This window comes from Misgurnus anguillicaudatus, chromosome 8, assembly GCF_027580225.2.
Source record: "Misgurnus anguillicaudatus chromosome 8, ASM2758022v2, whole genome shotgun sequence".
In the NCBI taxonomy this organism is placed as follows: domain Eukaryota; kingdom Metazoa; phylum Chordata; class Actinopteri; order Cypriniformes; family Cobitidae; genus Misgurnus; species Misgurnus anguillicaudatus.
In genome coordinates, this window is record NC_073344.2 from 6463682 (window position 1) to 6483696 (window position 20015).

The following is a 20015-nucleotide window of genomic DNA, read 5'->3' on the forward strand; positions in this document are numbered from 1 at the left end:
AAAAAAATACAGAAAAAATAAAAGGCTCAACCTTGTGCAACAATGTAAACAGTCTGTGTTACAACTAACCCTGCACACTTTATTATTTCTTAGCTCTAGTCAAAAAAATGGTCACTGTGGCAGTAACCTTTAAAAATGTCAGAATATATATTATTTAAGTACTGATATGTATACATTTGGTACCAGTATGTATCTTTGAGGTACTAATATGAACTTTTTAGGTGCAAAGGTGTACTTTTTGAAAGGGGTCCATTCCAGCTAGGGACTACTAGGTTTTGATCATTTTCTGACAGTGTAAGCAAGACATGAAAACTACAAAATTCACATAGAAATTACTAACCTTCAACCTTTACGAACCTACTAACTTTAATTGAAAACAAATAGTCTTGAAGTTGAAAATAATATTTTAAATCTTTTAGGGGCTGTCCACACGGAGACGTGTATCACTGTATACGTATACATTTTTTATCGTATTGGCGTTTCATCCACACGGATCCGGCGTTTTGGGAGATTGAAACCGCTATTTTTTGAAACCGGGTCCTAAAGTGGATAAATCTGAAATTGACACCCTTGCAGTTTCGCGTGTACAGCTAATCCGTATATTTTGTGAAGCGAAAACGTCATCACATCACGTGTCGGAAGCGTCACACGTAACAGCAACAACAATAATGGCGGACTACGTGATTGTGTTCGTGCTACAGAAGCTACTAAGCCTACTAGCATTATAACAGCAAAATCTATTGCTTCTATGCAATTGTGGTGAGCAACAAGCGATAATGGACAACACCATACGTTGGTTATGCGCATGCTCAAAGTCTTCTTCTCTGTGTATATCTATGGCAGAATTACAGCGCCCCATATTGGTCTGGCATATATACTACACCGCTTTCAGTCGGTTTCAGTGGTTTCGTGTGTGCGCAGATATTTCTTGAGACGACGCCGTGTTTACGGATTATTTTTTTAGAACAAGGAAAAAAAATGATCGGATAGGGAATGCACCGACTTCGTGTGGACAAAGCCTAAATCTCTCTGTATTCTAGGCATTAAAATTACTTGAATCATGGTCAATCATTATGAGGTCAAGGTTGCAATGGGCCCTGCACACTGAAATGCAATATGAAATGGATAATTTACCCAAAAATTAAAGTGCTGTTTTTATTTAACCAAGCTCATGTAATTCTACAAATAACAAAACAGAGAATATACAAGGAGAAAAAAGACTGAAATTATGTGTACACATAAAAAATCAAATTAAGCACAAAATGCTTCACTATGTTACAAACATGACTTTCCTGCCCAAAACATGACATTTTTAAATAGGACATTTCTAAAAATGTAGATGTGCTGTATTCATATACTGTACTCAACAGTGCTCTCCTCCTATGAGTCTTTGGCACAGCTGAATGCACACACGGAGAACAAGCGAATGATGATTGATGTGTTGTTTCCATTCTGTAGACAGAGGGCCACCTCACTGCCAGTCTCTCAGGAGAACATACACACATTCTGTCATTCTTACATATAGTACACTAATGGGGGCACTACAGTATATAGAAAGCCTCGCATCTTGTCATAATTACATTCATACATGATTACTTTGTGCCGTGAAATGGAAAAACAAGCAAAATGCACTATGTGTGATTTTACTGTGCTATTTACTCTCTGTGTTTGTCAAGCAATTTAATATGTATTCAATATTAATTTACAATAGCTAAATTCACTGAGGCTCTGTGTTATCTCTTATGTGTTCTTAATTCAGTGTAAACCATGACTGCCTGGGATTTAATGCTTTATTTTCTAACACAGTAGCACTTCATTGACCACTGCAGTGGAGGAAATCAAAAAATCTGCCCAATTACATTTTTTTTCGCTTTGTCATGTGAATTCAGTTCGCGCCAGAGTCAGTCTCCCAATTCTCAGTGTGCCACTTCAAATAACTTGAAAATGCTTGCTTGCATGTGCTAAAAAAACTATGGAAACATACTTTTAAAAAAAATTCTACAACATGCTCTAGAAAACTTACTTGGCAAATCATGCGTAAAAAGTAGATTTTTTGCATGTTGAAAACGTTTCATGCTCAACATTTTAAAATTATCTTCAGGCACTTCAAGCACATCCTTTCTATTAATAAGTAGGTCTAAGTCTTTATCTACTTTGTGAAATACCTTGTTTGATATAACCCAGACAGCAGACAACTCCGAACCGGATTCGTGCCGGATCCGCTGACTTCGGCCCGGATCTGGTGCGTAGTCGTCTGCTGTCTGGGAAGGGTGTTATTTCAAACAATGGTAAGAAATAGACAGTCACAGGAGCTGAAGAGGAAGATTACTGCCGTTGTTGCCAATTTTACGCAGAGATGATCACTACATGGAGGCTGGATGCAACTCAAGCAATAAGAGTACTAGAGGCCAAGTGCAATAATGTGAATCTCACCAGTTACTTCTGCTTGATTTTTTTCAGCTGGTGAGTGAGCAACAAGAGAGCCGTCCCTTGCTGAGCCCCTCCATCGATGATTTCCTTTGTGAGACCAAGTGTGATGGAGCTGCCCGTCCGGTAACCTCCAACACAGCAGGTACTGGAGATGCTCACCATTCTATGTGTCCTAAAACTCTTCTTTATTTATTGTCCAAAACAAATTAACAAACTTAACAAACAAAATATAATATTTGTGTCTGTTTTGATGAAGACGCATCAAAAAGAAAGTTTTTATTCTTATAGATGTTGTCAGTGTTATATATAGATTTTATATATAAAATAAACAATACAATAACCAAACCATTATACATCTTATGAAAACTTTGCAATAATACCATGTATATTTAATAATTTCCCTATTTTCTATCATTTTTTAATTATTGTTATAATTTTGCATTGCATGTACTAAGATGTATTTACTGTAAAGTTGCTTTGCAAAGTGCCACACTTAAAGGGTACAAGAAGGTACAAATGTTGTCACTGGGGCGGTATCTTTTTAAAGTACATTTTTCAATTAATCAAGTAAATTTTTGTACCTATAGGTGCATATTGGTACCTAAAAGGTGCATATTGGAACCTGAGAGGTACATATGTACCTCAAAAGTACATACTGTACTGTATCTGTTCCAAAATAGTACATACTAGGAACTTTTCATAAGGTACTGTTTCAGTCACAACTTTTGTACCTTTTTTCTGCCTGCATACACTCTCAAAAATAAAGGTACACAATGAGAAAAACTAAAACTATATTTATATTTATTTCACTTGCTTCCCGGCTCGCCTATATTACAAAGCAATGACTTTCATTGTTGTTGTGCGTGTTGTGGCTTCACAAATGCTTTGCTGCATACCTCGGTTGTAACGAGTGGTTATTTCAGACAAAGTTGCTCTTTTATCAGTCCATTCTCCTCTGACCTCTAACATCAACAAGGTATTTTCACCCACAGGACTGCCGCATACTGGATGTTTTTCCCTTTTCACACCATTCTTTGTAAACCCTAGAAATGGTTGTGCGTGAAAATCCCAGTAACTGAGCAGATTGTTAAATACTCAGACCGGCCCGTCTGGCACCAACAACCATGCCACCCTCAAAATTGCCTAAATCTCCTTTCTTTCCGATTCTGACATTCAGTTTGGAGTTCAGGAGATTGTCTTGACCAGGACCACACCCCTAAATGCATTGAAGCAACTGCCATGTGATTGGTTGATTAGATAATTGCATTAATGAGAAATTGAACCAGTGTTCCTAATAATCCTTTAGGTGAGTGTATTTTGTAGTTGAGTATCAGAATTGATATCTGAAGTTGGCCAAATGTAACATTAAAGGTGCAACTTGGAGCAAGGTTTCTGTACTGCTGAGTACGTGTGACATGTTTTCTTGTGAATGAGCATTTGTATCAGGCTCTTATGTTTAATTTTCGTAATTTAATCTTAATGCCAATGAAAAGTCAGTAGCTGATATACCTTATTTTCACAAATGTCAATTCAGTCATTTCAGTGGAATTTAACAAATTTGAGTGTATTTTGCTGCAAAACCCTAAAAAAAATCTACTTCTTTGGACAAGACATAATAGCAATTGCAAAATCACTAAAGATGTAACTAGAAACATTGCAAATAATTGAAGTCAGAATGTAAAACTAAAGAAACTATAAACCACATGGGGTGCTGGGATCAATGGAATAGCGTCTCCTGCCAACAAACCAGTATTTCTGAATGACCTGAAGGCTGGGATTATGCAGACTTGAAGAACAGGTATTTAATGAACATAATACATGCCGAGAGCATTCAGTCAATATCATTATCTCATTTTTGACAGAGGTGGCATTTACAGTTACATTTTGCATCTGAGCTCCTCCGTTGTTTTATGAATATGAATATGTACCTTCTGTGGCCCAATAGAAATCAAATGTAGTTTTTTAAACAAAAACAGAAAGGTTTGTGTTTGGAAGAATACAGGTACACAGGTAAAAATGAAAGAACCTATTTGGTTCCTCAAAAGGTTCTTCAGATGTTAAAGGTTTTTTACGGAATTATTCAGCGACAAATGGTTATTTTATGCCATTGTGAAGCACCTTTTTTAAATGTGTTGAAATGATTATATAAATTTTAATTCAGGTCTTAAACAGGATGTGCTGTAATCTTTAAAATTGAATGCATCTGAATTCAATTATTATTCTCCTGAGTGCATTTTATGAAATAAGATTTTAGTGATACAAAATCACTACTTCGTTTTCTTCTGGTTTCTGAGACAGACTTTATAATGTCAAGGTGTTAGGCCACGTGCGTACACTATTTCGTCTATAGATGTCTTCGAAGATTTAAATGCGATCAGCCCATTAAGGCACACTTGAGTCTCAGCTCTATAGCTCTGTATCTATGAGTACAAACCTTGAAGTTAATGGAAGTCTGTTGACACTTGTATCTGTAACAGTAAAGCAAAAATTCAAAAGCATCAGACACTTATGTATGCTGATGTATCTCAATCTTGTTAAAGGGGTCCTATTATACCATTTAGATTGATTTTGGTTTTGAGATCTGCTAGAATACATTTACACGAGTAGTAGTCCTATTATGTCTTTCACTTTTAAAACTTCACATGCTCTAAGCAAGTAACCAATTTTGGCCAACTTAACCAATCAAATTGAGACCTATTTTAAATATATACAGTACTGTGCAAAAGTCTTACTCCACCATGCCACAATTACTTTTGTTGTTTTTCCAATGTTAAAGTGATCATATATAATTGTTTATCAGTCTCTTTAATAGGATACATCCAGAAAATAGAGGAAATGTGTATGTAGTATTAAAAACTGTATAAAAATGTAAATTTATGTAGGAAGTTTTTAGGGTAAACTCCCCTTCCACTTGGCGTACTCACACTATCCAAACCAAACCGTGCTTGGGCACGTTTGACCCCCAAAGCCTGGTTCGTTTGACTAGTGTGATCACTCTGTACCACACGCGGGCGGGGTTTGGTTAATCGCGCCCCGGCCGGGTTGCAGGGGTGGGCTGGAGCGCGGTTCAAAAGGTGAAGACGCCAATTGCGCGACCACTCACCTTCATCTGCCTCCGTAAAAACCTTTTGATGCGCGCAGCAGGGTTACGTGAATATACGAGCTGCACACGTGACAGATCAACTAAGCAATACGATGACATGTGAGAGGGCTGTCTATCGTCGCGCACCAAACGACTCCGAATAAAAAACAAAGACTCAACATTACGATGGGTTCCAGTGTTAAGAGAGTGCTTTAAGTGGTCCAAAGAAGTGCCGGTACTCTATTTTTTTTTTTTTTTTTTTTTTTTGCTGACTGAACTTCTATATTGAAGGTGTTTTATATTCAGCAGTCAACAGACGAGCTTGTAAAAAATAATAAATCCTTATATAAGTTTTTGGATTTGCTTGAGCTAGAAATAGCTATTGAACATACATAAAATGTGCAAAAGGTAGATATATAAGTACAATTTTCAGCATGGTCAAATGCTACAACTAGTTGTTTAGATAGAAAGAGCTTAAAAACAAAAACTTTAAAATGACACCAAGACCATGTCTATGGGTTCAAGAATAACAAAATACTGGCAATTTAAAACTAGAAAGTCGTCACTTTATTTTTTCCCATTGTTTTCCATTTTGCGGGTGGTAAAACTACTGTGCACGTCGTTCAAATTCATTGAAATTTCGTTGGGCAGTGTCCCAAACCAAAAAGGGCACTAAGGGGGATGGTACTATTACTATGGTTTTAATAAAGTATTATTAATATGATGTGTTATATTACTAGCATCAACTTAGACAAGTGATTATAATGGGAAATATAATAACAAGAATTAAAGTGTGACACAAAAATATTCAATATGATTTACCTGCTGGCTTGATGGATCTTTGAATCCATGTTTGCAATGTTGAACTGCCTTAAGAAGCAGCCTCCCTTTCCGTTCTCTGTCTTTATTTTGTGAAGGCATTTGTGTTTTTTGTATTTTTTGCCTACAAAGTGTGCCAACAACAGCAAATTTAGTGTTTATATTAACTTAGATCTGATTGGGAACATTAAATCCATTAGACAAGCGATAATAGTAAGAATATGGATATTTTGTTGTTGTTTGCTTGCTAAGTTGTTAGCACTTTTACATTTTACAAATACATAAACAAACTTCCAAATGAGTAATTCTGCGGTTTAACAGCTGATATAATGTAATAAATCTACCTGTTAATGCAACGAACTTCAGAAACTTTCGTCCAGGCAGAGAGTGCACACAGAGATGCTGCGGGGCGGGCGGGAAAACACGAAGTGGATTAGCGGAATCAGTGGATCTTTAGCGATCTTTAGGATCTTTGTATAGATCACAACCTTTGCGTGCGAAATTACGGAGGATAAAATACAGGAGATTTAAGGGAAAATACTAATACGGGAGGACGGCGGGAAAGAAGGGTAAAATACGGGACTTTCCCGGCTAAAACGGGATACTTGACGGGTATGGTGAGTCACACCTCTCCACACCACGTTGAGGCTGACTGACAGCAAAGGCGATGCATGCGCTTTTAACTTGTAAACTCAAGGGTGTATGGGTAATGTAGTCTCTGCTCTCGGTGGGACGAATTAGGAAGTGTACAGTGTGAAGAGTGCTCTGAAAAGCGGCAGCGCAGCCAAAAGGATTAAAACCTCTGATTTAAACAGAGGTGCAAATGAGCGTTCCGGTACGCTAAAAGCACGTTCTGGGCTCAGGGAGAGGTGGTGGTACGCTCAAGAGCTATTTTTAGAAGTGGCGGTACTGAGTACCGGCGCGTTCCGGCCCACTTAAAGCACTGGTGTTAAGAGAGTGCTTTACTTCCTGCTTTTTTCAAAACAACCACATCTTAATGTCGAAAGCGTGCCCGGGCTCGGATCGATAAAAGTACAGCTGGGGCATGGTTTGGTTTGGATAATGTGAGTGCGCCCTTAAACCGAAATAAAATTAAATCCTATTTCTAATTTTAAAGAAATTTGTCATTTTAGTTCATTTTGCTCAAAAACGCTCAAGATGTGTTTAGTGCCAAGAGAGGTCACACTAAACACAGACAATGTCTAAAGAAGACATTAGGTCTGAATTTAAATTTTTTTTTTTTTACATATTTCCTGTATTTTCTGTTAGTATCTTAATAAAATAGATTGAAAAATAAATATGGATGGACATTAAAACTTCTTAAACAACAAGTCTGGTGGTGGGGGCCTAAGACTTTTGCACAGTACTGTATATGACCATGACTGCTTCTAAAATTGGCAGACAAGCTTCTGAATGCAAACACGTCCTGTAAATGTTCTGGGATCGCTCACGGAAAGAGGACCTACTAACATTGCCATAAGATACCTTCATAAGCTCTCAGTGTGAACAAGACGCAGAAACAATGTCATAAGGGGCATGACGTACACTCTAAAAACAAACGGTGCTATATAGCACCAAAAGTGGTTCTTTGCTCGTAATCATAGAAGAACCGTTTTTAGTGCCATATAGCACCGGCGAAGCACCGGTGAAGCACCTGTGTAGAACCATATAGTGCTATGTAGAACCAAATGTGGTGCTACAGTGGTGCTATATGGCCCCTATATGGTTCTACACAGGTGCTTCACCGGTGCTATATGGCACTAAAAACGGTTCTTCTATGGTTACGATTCAAATCAACAGTTTTTGTGCTATATAGCACCGTTTGTTTTTTTTAGAGTGTAGGGTCATTGCAATATGAAATTATGGTTCAGCTCTTTAAAATTAGGGATTTACATGCAGATTAAAATTGATGATGAGAAATGTCTGCAAACTGGACTGAAACAATTTTCAGGGACCTCGTCACTATCTGTACTGAAGCTAATATCATTCACCAGCATACTAGAACAGCATGTCATGCGCTGTCATACTTTAAAATCTTATCATAAACAAAAATGCACGCACATGGTTTCTACAGAGAGAAAAAATGGATAAAAACCAAGTGCAGGACGTCACGTGTCTTTACAGGATTAAGGTATGTGTGTGAATGCACACACACACATTCCGGAAAATCATTGGTAGTGTGAATGAACCAAAAATCAAACGATCCCGGACAAAACGTACTGGCACTTATGCTGGTGTTCTTCTATTCGACTTATCTTATACGCCGACACACATCAGATCGAGATAGATAGATAGATAGATGGATAGATAGATAGATAGATCACGCAATGTTTAAATATCACACAATGTGTTATTAATGTGTAGATAAAGATATATATTACATAGATATGTACTGTAATAAGTGGACTGCAGTTTAAGCATTAACAAGACCTTAGAATGTATTATGTTTGGTTGTCCAGCACAAAAACATGGTGGTAACTTAGATTCAGTGCTGATATTTGTGCCAGAATATTAAAGGTGCATTCAGCCCCTCAAGGCTTGGATCATGAACTCGTCTGTCCTGCTGGCATCTATACCCAGAAGTGACCTGCATGCCAATTTGTTTAACACCTGCTAATAAAAACTTTTGTTCTTCAAGACATTGTAGTATAGGAGGGGGGTAGACTAGGTGGACGTCTACAAAATTTTACATATAGCATCAACTTCTAAATTGTATTTCACCAGTTCGTAAATGCGGAGGACATTCCCTCAGTATATTTATAAACATGTTTTCTGAAAACTTTATCCTCAGCATGAAATGTATAAAATTCTCTTTGTTCTCTTGGTAAGGAACATGTAATGTAACTTCAAAGTTTATTTGACCCCAGCCCCTTCGGCTGTCAAAACTGCTTTTGCCATGGCCATTCAGGTAGATAAGTGCCAAGAGCAATAACTAAGCTTGTGTTTTCTCCGTTTTTCTTTCCCTGAGCTTTAATGTGTTCAATTGGAAATGGGCAAAAGCTATTTATTCAGTGTGCTGCAATGACATTCTTTCTTTCGAATAAAAGAAAAGTTTCCTTTTCGAATCTCTTACCTATCTTATTATTTTCTGTGTCCAGTACTGTCCTCTTCTTTGGACCTGCTGGATCTGAGTGAACCCAGCGAGAGAAGACACAGCAAAGACAGGAAGAGTCCTCTTTCCTCTAAGGGCACATTGTACAGGAAGAAGCCGGATGAAACGGAGCTGATTCAGGTGGACGTTGAACAGAGTATACCCTGTTCTCGCGCACCTGAGAAAGTTTCTCTTGATTTAGGTATAAAGTGGCTCCAGACACATTAAATAAAGAGCTGTTATGCCCAAAGGCACTTTTACAGATTTATAAATGTGTTTCTTTGTGGCATTAAATTAATATTTCTCTGTAATTGGCTTTAATTTATTTTTTGAATTCGCTTTAGGCTGAACTTTTTAATATGTGTATACAGTATGTACTATGCAAATGCCTCTGGCTTCAGTTGTTTTTGCAGTTTACTTTGGTCCTGTTATGTATATATATTTTTCTCAAGCTGCATGGCCTCATTTACCTTGCAGTTGCAGTTCCATCTTCTTTGGAGAAATGGGAGGAACTCAACCCACATCCAGAGAGAAATGGAAGCAGAAAGTGGAAACTTGAGAGAAGACGTTCATCAAAAAACTCGGAATTTGTCTGGTAAGCAGCTGTTCTAAAATAGTTTGTTCAGATAGGCAATATACTGTATATATGTGTGTATGTTTGTATGTGTGTGTTTATATACAGTTGGGGTCATGCAATGCTATTTCATTGTAATTCATATGTATTTTATGACGTGGCTAATTTGTTGTAATTAATACGACCACATTCGTAAATTTTTGTATGATTTGCTTTTGTCCCTTTGATGTTGTGGTTTGGGCTGGGGTTGTATTATTGTTTTTAAGGATCATACGTTTTTGCACAATTCACTCTGTACTTAAAATACGTACAAACTCTCGTGGTCATACGTTTAAAGAACACCAATGGTCTGATTTACATTACATACAACACATTTTCTGTGGTGTGTAAGTGTGTATTAGTACATGTTAACAAAATGCAAAAGGTACATACCCCAAAGTAAACAATGGCGCGAGTTATCGTCTCCAACGTAAATCTCTTAATGCCTCCCGCTTCGGACTCACAGCCAGTAAGTTAACTCCTGTTAGCATTGCATTGTGACTGAATCTTTCAAACATGGTAAGGAGCGTCACTTTTCCGGCGGACGTCAGTGGTATTCAAACCAATCACACAATGCACAGATTAGCTGGCCAATCAGAGACATACAGCTTTTCAAATCAGTGCGTTTCAGGAAGAGAGTGAAATCTGGAGCTACAAAATGTACAGTATGAGAAAAATAATGTTTTAACCATACACCATGCAAACACATTGTATTGTACCAAATACACAAAATGATGTTGTTTTTAAAAATAGGTGCTCTTTAGGGGGCGTGCACACCAAAGCTTTTACGCCCGCAGCCTGCACATGTTTTCAATTGTTTCCAATGCGTTTTTCAAATAAGCCAGCAGCTAGCGGTTTTCTTCCGCGTGGAAAATCCGCCGGCCGCCGGTTTTCAGCGCGGAAGAAAACCGCTAGCTGCTGGCTTATTTGAAAAAATTTCAACTTTGGATGAAAAGCTCCGCTCGTCAATGTCAGTTCTCACGCAGCCATCCAATCACAGTGGAGGAGGGGCGGGACAAGTATCACAGTAACCAACCGTCTCACAGCTGACATATCAGAGCTACCAAAGCGCTTAGCTGAAGAAAGCTGGCACTCAGCTGAAAAACAGCTGCCATTCAGCGTTTCCAGGCATTTTCAGCCACGTTTAAAAGTTTTGGTGTGCACAACCCCTTAATGTCCAATGTTATTAACCTTTCTGTAAGTGTAACGCTATCTTATGGCAATTCATAGGTATTTTATGAGGTGGCTAATTCGTATTAATTCCTATTAATTTGTACGACAACAATCGTTCATTCGAATTGTACGATTTTCCTTTCCCCCTGTGACGTTGGGGTTAGGGGTAGGGTTTTGTTATTGTTTTTTTTTTAGGATAATCGCACGTTTTTGCACGATTAACTTTTTACGAATTCATATAAATTAGCCAACTTGTAAAATATGTACGAATTTTTGTGAGATCAGGCTGGTAAGTTTTATGGGGAACATGCGAATATCTTTCGTAGCTTTCAAAGTGCATTAATATATAAAGAATAATATCTTAAACTAAATTTTTATAAAAAATATTTTGTCCATCCATATACTTTAAATGGGATTGGACGATTCCGTGATTCGCTCAGTGCTTCAGCATAAAAAGTTCAAGATGCGATGCATCGGTTTAAAAACTGTGCATCGAATACAATTTAGCATTTGCATCGCGATGCATCATTGTTTTAACATATTGCATCGGTAAAAAAACAGATTTACACATGTATAATTATTAGTAGATGTGCTATACTTTTATTATGTAAAATTGACCAATATTTTAAGATTGTTTTTTCCTCTTGAAACTGTTGCTACTTCCTGCTGGTGTATCACAACACTACAGAAACCGAGGCCTGTCATAAAAGTCACATAAAGCATAAAAAACACGAAATGGAGTTTAAATGGACTCACGTCTTGGGTGATTCACGTCTTTTGCCCACTCAAGTTTGTTATTTTAAATGTAGGCGCGTGGTATGCGAGGTCGTATAATGGAAGTGATGCGGTCGCGTCGGGCACTGCATCGAGTTAAAAATATTTCAACTATTCAGAATGCGCAAGCACAACGCAGGTCATGTGACAAGAACCTACGCGCCTAGCCGTTTCCAAGCGTTTAAGGCGCGACATGAACGGCCGCTAAATGAGTCAAGTGGAATGGATTTGAGGAAGCAGCAGCGGGAAAGTAAAAGCTGTAGATAAAATGTTTATTATAAGTACCATATTAAATTGCATAGCACTGCATCGTAAAGGGGTGAATTGCATCGTATCCAGAACTCCAGACTGCCACCAAAATTTGAGAGTGTGCCACTGAATTTTACACATGTGCGACCAGTAAATTTGACATTTTTTTTGTGATGTGACACTGAATTTGAAACAGCACATTGTACTTTCTGCATCTATCATTAAAGTGGAAATTAGTAGAAATGTGAATATTTGGTTAGCCTGTTAATTTACACTGTGTGCCTATACATTTTCTAGTTGTGCCCCTAAAATTTTCAGCTGGGGGCCACTGTGCTCCTAGTGAATAAAGTTAGTCTGGAGCCCTGGTATCGCATTGGTAGCTGCTCATATGTATCTTTAATGTATCGTATTGTAGACTATGCATCAAGATGCGTATCGCATCAAACTAATTTATGGAGATGCACATCCCTAGTAGATACGACCATAATAATAGGTAAATATCTGTTTGGTCAAATAGCTCACATTTTGGAGATTCTGCAAGCCGTATATATTCGTATTTATACCACTGGTCTGTTGAATGCTTTCTTTTGATTAGCTGAGAAATGTTCCCAGGATATTGATTATTTTTCTGTAAACCGCACACCTAACCTGTCAAATGTCTTAAAAATAGGCACCAGAGCAATGTTTGTGGTAACCGTGGTATAAGAGGAATAATTGACTTCACATTACCACGTTGGGTGTGCATAATTTTCGAATAATTTAACGGCTTGACCTCAGTTATTCCTTACATATATATTAAACGCCTTTTGTAAACATTTGTTTCTTCTGACACAACCACAGGTCTATGGATTGCAAGCCCCAGCCAGACACCACAGCCCCCAGGAACTCCCTGGAGGTAAATAATAAAGTAGAGGCAGAGGCAGCACAAGTAACTCAAGTAAGTGCAATTCCAAGAAGCCTTCAAGCGTCACCATGATAACATCTCCACACATGTGTCAGTGACTTTCACGAGTTATTTCCCATGTGTCCCACTCTCTGTAGCATGAGTCCATTCACTTGAACCGTGTCCAGTATGTCTTTAAACAACCTGTGCTCGATGCATAGTCGTCCTGTGCTAACATCTAGAATTCTTTATTTTCAGCTCAACAGGCAATTTGTTAGTGGAAGACATGTAAGCTTTTCTGTGCACTCTCTGTGTATGAATCAGTGAATGGTCTATGCATTTGCACCATGGCAACAGCATCACCACCAAATTCAATACAAAAAGCCTGAACCATTTTGGCAGTACTTGAGCTCCATTTATGCCAGCTAATGAACTCAAGTGTCTTTTTCACAGCAGGTCACAGTTTGCAAGGAATTACACATTTTCTTTCTCGTGGTGCTACAGGGTACAAATGTTACACGCTTACTTTCAGTGAAGCATGCAGGTCTGTTGTATTGCTGTCTATCATGATTACATTAATTATCCATTGAGACATGGAGACAGAATCTTGTAAATATATCGCCCACGAATGCTATTTAAATGAGATAACACCATGTAATTTTCCATTGGTGGGCACCTCCTTCACTAGTTTAGCAACTTTGTTTTGCTCATATGAATTTCAGACCCCTCAGGTGTTCACAAACAACTGTATTTATGTAAACCGCAGGAACTTACATCTTTTTGTATCTAGGTGTTTCTTCAACTACAGTACATTTTACAAAGTAAACTCCCTTAAAAGCATACCCCAGCCAAATGTCAAAATTACCCCATTATTTACTCACCCTCAAGCAATCCGAGATACATATGTCCATTATCTTTCAGACGAACACATTTGGGGTTATTTTAGTAAATGTCCTTGCTCTTCCACGCTTTATAACAGTTGAAACCAGGGATCAGGGCACAACTTCTGACTTTAAACACCAAAAAGTGCATCCATCCTTTACAGAAGTAATCCACAAGGGGTTAATAAAGGTCTTTTTAAACTATAATACTCATGCGAGTTTTAGCGTAGTGAGTATTCGTTGCCTAGGTACATTTCGCAGTGACTCTCATAAATCACTCGAGTCCATGATGGCCTAGTTACCGGAAGCTATTTATTATAGTTATTAGTTTTAATTGAAATCAACCCCTGGGACATAAATGTGCCCATAGTTGCAGGAACACCAATGTATACGGTTTCTATTTATTTGCTGAAGCTTGTATATGCAGCACAGACAAACCATCTGACCCATTTTAAAGATCCTCTGTACATCTGTTAATTCGTTATCATAAGCAGTCATTACACATGTGACCTGCATGGTTCTTTAAAAATGAGCTCAGATCAGTCTTTTCACCACAATGGGGGATGAAATATGTAATGTAAATGGTAATTGTTGCACTGACATAAAGTTTGACAAAGAGACATTAAATGTAATTATACAGGGCTGCACATTGAAGCACGACCAATGCCTCCATTATAGCCTCCCGTATGAAATCCGTTTAACTTGGTAACCTTGGTAATTGATTAATATCCATTGAGGCAGGTGGAAAATACTTCATCGTCATCCTTTGATTCAGTCTGCCTGGAAGGCTTTGTTATACTGAGAATTAAATTGGGAGGGATGAAAGTTTTCCTCTGATAGCTCAGCACTTGACATTTAGAGCGACCTAAGAATGAGCTACAAAGCAACGGGCAGAGGCTGATTTTTAAATGGTCACATAATTCATTAAAATGCAATTAAAACTTTTAGGAGCATTATAACCTTGACATTATTATCAATGAACATGTAAAAAAAACATATGAAGAGTTTGGTTCCAAAACGCAATAAATCCATTTTGACAAATTTCGGTAAAAACCTGTTTTCTATACCAAGAAAGTGACAAGATGAAAACCACTATTTTCTGTTACAAACTTTCACATAGCATCTTTAGGTTATAAAAACATAAAAAATTCAAATCAATAACTTGATTTTCAAAGATTTATTATAAAAACAAATTATTTTTCCACAAAATGCAATAAATCCATGACAAATTCAATCAATGTATAAATGTGCATTCATCTTTGCCATGATATATTCATTTAGTTGACTAGTGGTATACACTGATAAAAAATAAACATGAATGGCATTAATCAAAACACTTACTTTGTTATATTAATGACACTGTCATTGCTGCGGTTATACTTCACGCCATCGCTTAACATTTTTCAAAGCGATCAGCTGTAAAATGTTTTGGTCCTGCTCGATTTTCGTTGGCTTTACGTAAAATAATGGAAAGTTTTTCATAAGATCCCCTGGGGTCAATGTGTTAGAAAACAACCACAGGTTTATCAATGCCATTAAAGTATTATTTTGCTTTTGTTTGTTTGTTGATCACGAAGTACAAAGTAGATGAGGAAAACTAGGATTCCGTGTACTCAGCGCGCCACCATTGTTTGTTTACATTGCGTGGAATGGTGCGCTGTAATTTGTGGAGCGGATTTATTGCTTTCTGTAGAAAAGCAGGAGTGGCGTATATCGCGTTTTGGGAAAAAAAGGGAGAAAAGATGACAGAATAACACTGCGGATATTGGGTTTTGCGTAAAATTAAGAATTTACTTTTAAATACTGACCTGATATAATACTGATTTTGGCAGTAACTCTTTTTTTTTCAAAAATGGCATTTATCGCGTTTTGGAACCAAACTCTTCATATATAACCTAATATATATTTATAGTATTGACTTTAAAGGGACACTCCACTTTATTTGAAAATATGCTTATTTTCCAGCTCCCCTAGAGTTAAACATGAGATTTTTACAGTTTTGGAATCCATTCAGCCGATCTCAGGGTCTATCAGTAACACTTTTAGCATAGCTTAGCACAATCCATTGAATCTGATTAGACCATTAGCATCGCGCTCAAAAATAACCAAAGAGTTTTTAAAACTTGACTCTTCTGTAGTTACATTAGTCCCTTTCACACATACAGTCTTTACTGGTAATTTACTGGTAAATTGCAGTTAACATGTCATGTGTGAACAGAACCTTTCCGGTAAATCAGTGCTCCCAATTTACCAGTAAGACAGGTTGTAAGATTAACGGTAATTTGCCGGTAAGCGCTGTGTGTGAACGAAAAATATAGCATTACCGGCATTTAGATGACGTCAGACCGCGCTGACAGATCGGGCGGGCCAATCAGAAAGTTTTTTATACAGGTGACGCGGTTTCCCCCAGACTGTTTACGGACGTTTCCACACACATGTTGCTTAAAAGTCGAGCACACCTGAAGTTAACATCCACATTTCTTCACCAAAGTTGTTTAAAACAGCTTACCATCTAATTGCCAAATTGCCGACGTCCTTAGCACACCATCTGTGAAGCCAAACGTGCAAACGCGCAGGTTCCGTTTGACGCCGCCTAACGCAATGTTGTTTGGTCACGAGCAACTTCGCGACCGTTTGCCACAGATGTGAAAACAACAAAATACGGACCGTGGATATTAAGTCATAACCCGCCGTTTACAAATACGACACGGACGGAGCTCGCCGGCCGCGCGCCACAGGTAACTTCCGCTTTCTCTCCGAGTTTACCGGTATTTTGATACTGATGTGTGAATGATGTCTTACTGGTAAAAAGACGGAACGTCACTGCATGTGTGAACAGCACATTTTTGTATTTACTGGTAAATTCATTCTGGTAAATTCATGGTAATTTACCAGAATTACTGTGTGAAAGAGGCTATTGTGTACTAAGACCGACAGAAAATTTAAAGTTGTGATTTTCTAGGCAGATATGGTTAGGAACTATACTCTCATTCTGGCGTAATAATCAAGGGCATTGCTGTCGTAACATGGCTGCAGCAGGCGCAATGATATTACACAGCGCATGAAAGTAGTCCCCTTGGTAACTTTCAATAGCAGGGGACTATTTTCGGGAACTGCGTAATATCATTGTGCTTCCTGCAGCCATGGTATGGCAGCAAAGTCTCTGATTATTACGCCAGAATGAGAGTATAGTTCCTAGTCATATAGGCCTAGAAAATCTTAGTACACGTAACATGTAACTACAGAAGAGTCAAGTTTTAAATAGGAAAAATATCGAAACTCTTTGGTTATTTTTCAGCGTGATGCTAATGGTCTAATCAGATTTAATGGATTATGCTAAGCTATGCTAAAAGTGGTACCGTCAAACCCGGAAATCAGCTGAATGGATTCCAAAACGGTAAAAATCAAATGTTTGACTCTGGGGGAGCTGGAAAGTGAGCATGTTTTTAAAAAAGTGGAGTGTCCCTTTAAAACATCAGCGAATCTAAACAGAAGCTCCTGTTCTTTATGGAGTCAAAATTATTGAAGTTTCTTTTATGTCAAAAATCATTAGAATATTAAATAAAGATCATGTTCCATGAAGATAAATATTTTTAAAAATTCACCCTTATTACAGGTTTTGTGGTCCATGGTTCACATATGTCGCACTCTAGAAATAAATTTGAACAAGCCTTAAAAATAAAACCCTAAAGATATTACTGTTCTGCTGTATGTTGCATTAAGCTTGATTTCTGTTGGTGGGTGGTACAGACATACAGCAACGCAATCAAAATGAATGGCTTTGCCGCATGCGCAGCATGTCGTTGGGTGTACTGTATATTGCTGAAAAATGATGCATATTTGACAATTCATGCTGAGCGAAAGTCTCCCGCCATGCTATTTTCAGATTTGCATGCAGAGAAAAGTGCGTGAAGGTAAGTCAGTGCGCAGGATTAGTCAGTCCGGAGGCATTAGGTGTGGGCAACAACACACAGAAGATAACGCTGGCATTTCTCCTTGCCTCTGGCATAATGGAGTGTCAGAGAGATGCCTGACCATGTTTTCTCTGACTTTTGCTCTGTGTATGTGTCTGACAGGGCCGTCTGAGCAAAGACCAAAGGTGGGGCAGCACACTCCTGTCCAGGAATCAGTCTCTGGAGGAGGAGTTTGAGAGAGCAAAAGCTGCAGTGGAGGTAAGAAAAGACTCTCTCATATCCAGAGCGGAAGATGGAAATATCCATTAGCATCTCAGCCGTAGTTGCAAGGCATTTTTTCCAAAAGAGCGGAGGGGAGGTTGTGCTTTCATGAGATCAAGTGTGTTAAGCACTGATCGGCAGTGACACCAGTGCTTAAACTTTCAGCGAGAGGAGAAAATGGCTTCGCTTTGGTGTGATTGGCTGATTAGCCTACTGCGAATGTGATGATGTCCGTGTATCATCCGTTCTTTTAGATAGTCCTGAAATCTACATTAATGGGTCAAACCGGTTACAGTTTACTTAAAGGGGACATTTCACAAGACTTTTTTAAGATGTCAAATAAATATTTGGTGTCCCCAGAGTACATATGTGAAGTTTTAGCTCAAAATACTCTTATTTTAATTTATTATAAATACCATTATTATAAATTGCCATTTGTATGTGTAAGCAAAATTTTTAGTTTTGGGTGTGTCCTTTTAAATGCAAATAAGCTGATCTCTGCACTAAATGGCAGTGCCGTGGTTGGATAGTGCAGATTAAGGGGCGTATATCCCCTTCTGACATCACAAGGGGAGCCAAATTTTAATGACCTATTTCTTCCATGCTTGCAGAGAATGGTTTACAAAAACTAAGTTACTGGGTTGTTGTTGTTAATTATTATTTTATTTTATTATTATTATTATTATTATTATTATAGCACTTAATCATGGAAAAAAATCTGATTTTTATGGTATGTTCCCTTTAATGACTAATGATCTGAATAGATGGATTTAAAAATATATAGATGGACTTTGCCTTATGATCCATTGTTCAACTGGCACATTTATACAGTATGATGTCTTGACACATTATAACATTATAAAAATATACACCTTAAATTTATTCTCGTTGGCATTTATGTTTTTATATGGTCTCACATAGCATTGAAAGAGTTGAGGAGAAGCCTTCTGCTGTCATGAGTAATGAGACTCTAATTAGACCCAATTAATAATTTATTATAATATCACCAATGTTGCTCATGAAGAAGCTGAACCATAAAACAACTTTCCATTGCTCGATGAAAGGAGAAAATAGGCTAGTCATACAGCATCAGGTGGCAGATGAGAAGGTATTGTGCTTACAGAAACTAGATATGACTTTATTTAACTGGAGACCCTGCAGGCCAACATCAGTTCCTCTGCTTCAGTGATCACAACCGTTGATGCATTGGAAGAAAATTACTCCAAGAGATTAAAACAACATCTGGACAATCTGGACATCAATCATACAACCAAAATGTTTTTACTTATTTATTAAAATTCTGTGATGGGAAGTCCTGAAGTCCCGAATTGCTCATTTTGAATTAACCAATAACTAAAACCTATATTTTTTTCACTTAAAACTTCTCACTTAAGTGAAAATGTAAGATTTTAGGCGTTACGAATTTAAGTCGTTTTTTAAGTTGGTCCAATTTTTACTTTTTACAATGCTGCAAATCAGGAATTGCATTTGACCATAACAGGAGCATTTATGCATGTTAAACCTGCTACCTGCTTAATACTTTATGTTGTTCTGATGAGTATATGTTATGTGTAAGCAGCAGCTGTACTTGTATTACAGTGCATGTGTTGCAGAGGATAAATGCTGGGGGCAAAAACAAGTGCAAATGATTAATAGAGGAGAAAAGAAAGGACTTTTAAAAGTGAGACGAACACTTTCAACTAAACAGGGCCTGAAACTTTTAATAATGAAGTCAAATTTTCTTTATTTTCAACAAAGCGTCAGTAAATAGAGCAGCTTAAACTTGCAAATGTTAATCTTAAACCACAGGAGATCAAACTAAAAAATAAGCACATTGTAAAAATA

At 37.7% G+C, this 20015-nt stretch overlaps 1 protein-coding gene across 5 annotated transcripts in view; it reads left to right on the plus strand.

The window, feature by feature from the left end:
• The window catches only part of pex5la (peroxisomal biogenesis factor 5-like a), a 121501-nt gene that overhangs the window by 67483 nt on the left and 34003 nt on the right, over positions 1-20015 (plus strand). For 4 of the 5 annotated variants that reach the window (XM_055212922.2, XM_055212919.2, XM_055212924.2 and 1 more), the window contains 6 exons: positions 2461-2572; positions 9430-9624; positions 9900-10017; positions 13072-13168; positions 13373-13402; positions 18072-18167. In XM_055212922.2, coding sequence (XP_055068897.2) covers positions 2461-2572; positions 9430-9624; positions 9900-10017; positions 13072-13168; positions 13373-13402; positions 18072-18167 — 648 coding nt within the window. The remainder of the gene's footprint in view (positions 1-2460; positions 2573-9429; positions 9625-9899; positions 10018-13071; positions 13169-13372; positions 13403-18071; positions 18168-20015) is intronic. The other variant, XM_055212921.2, reaches the window with a different exon arrangement.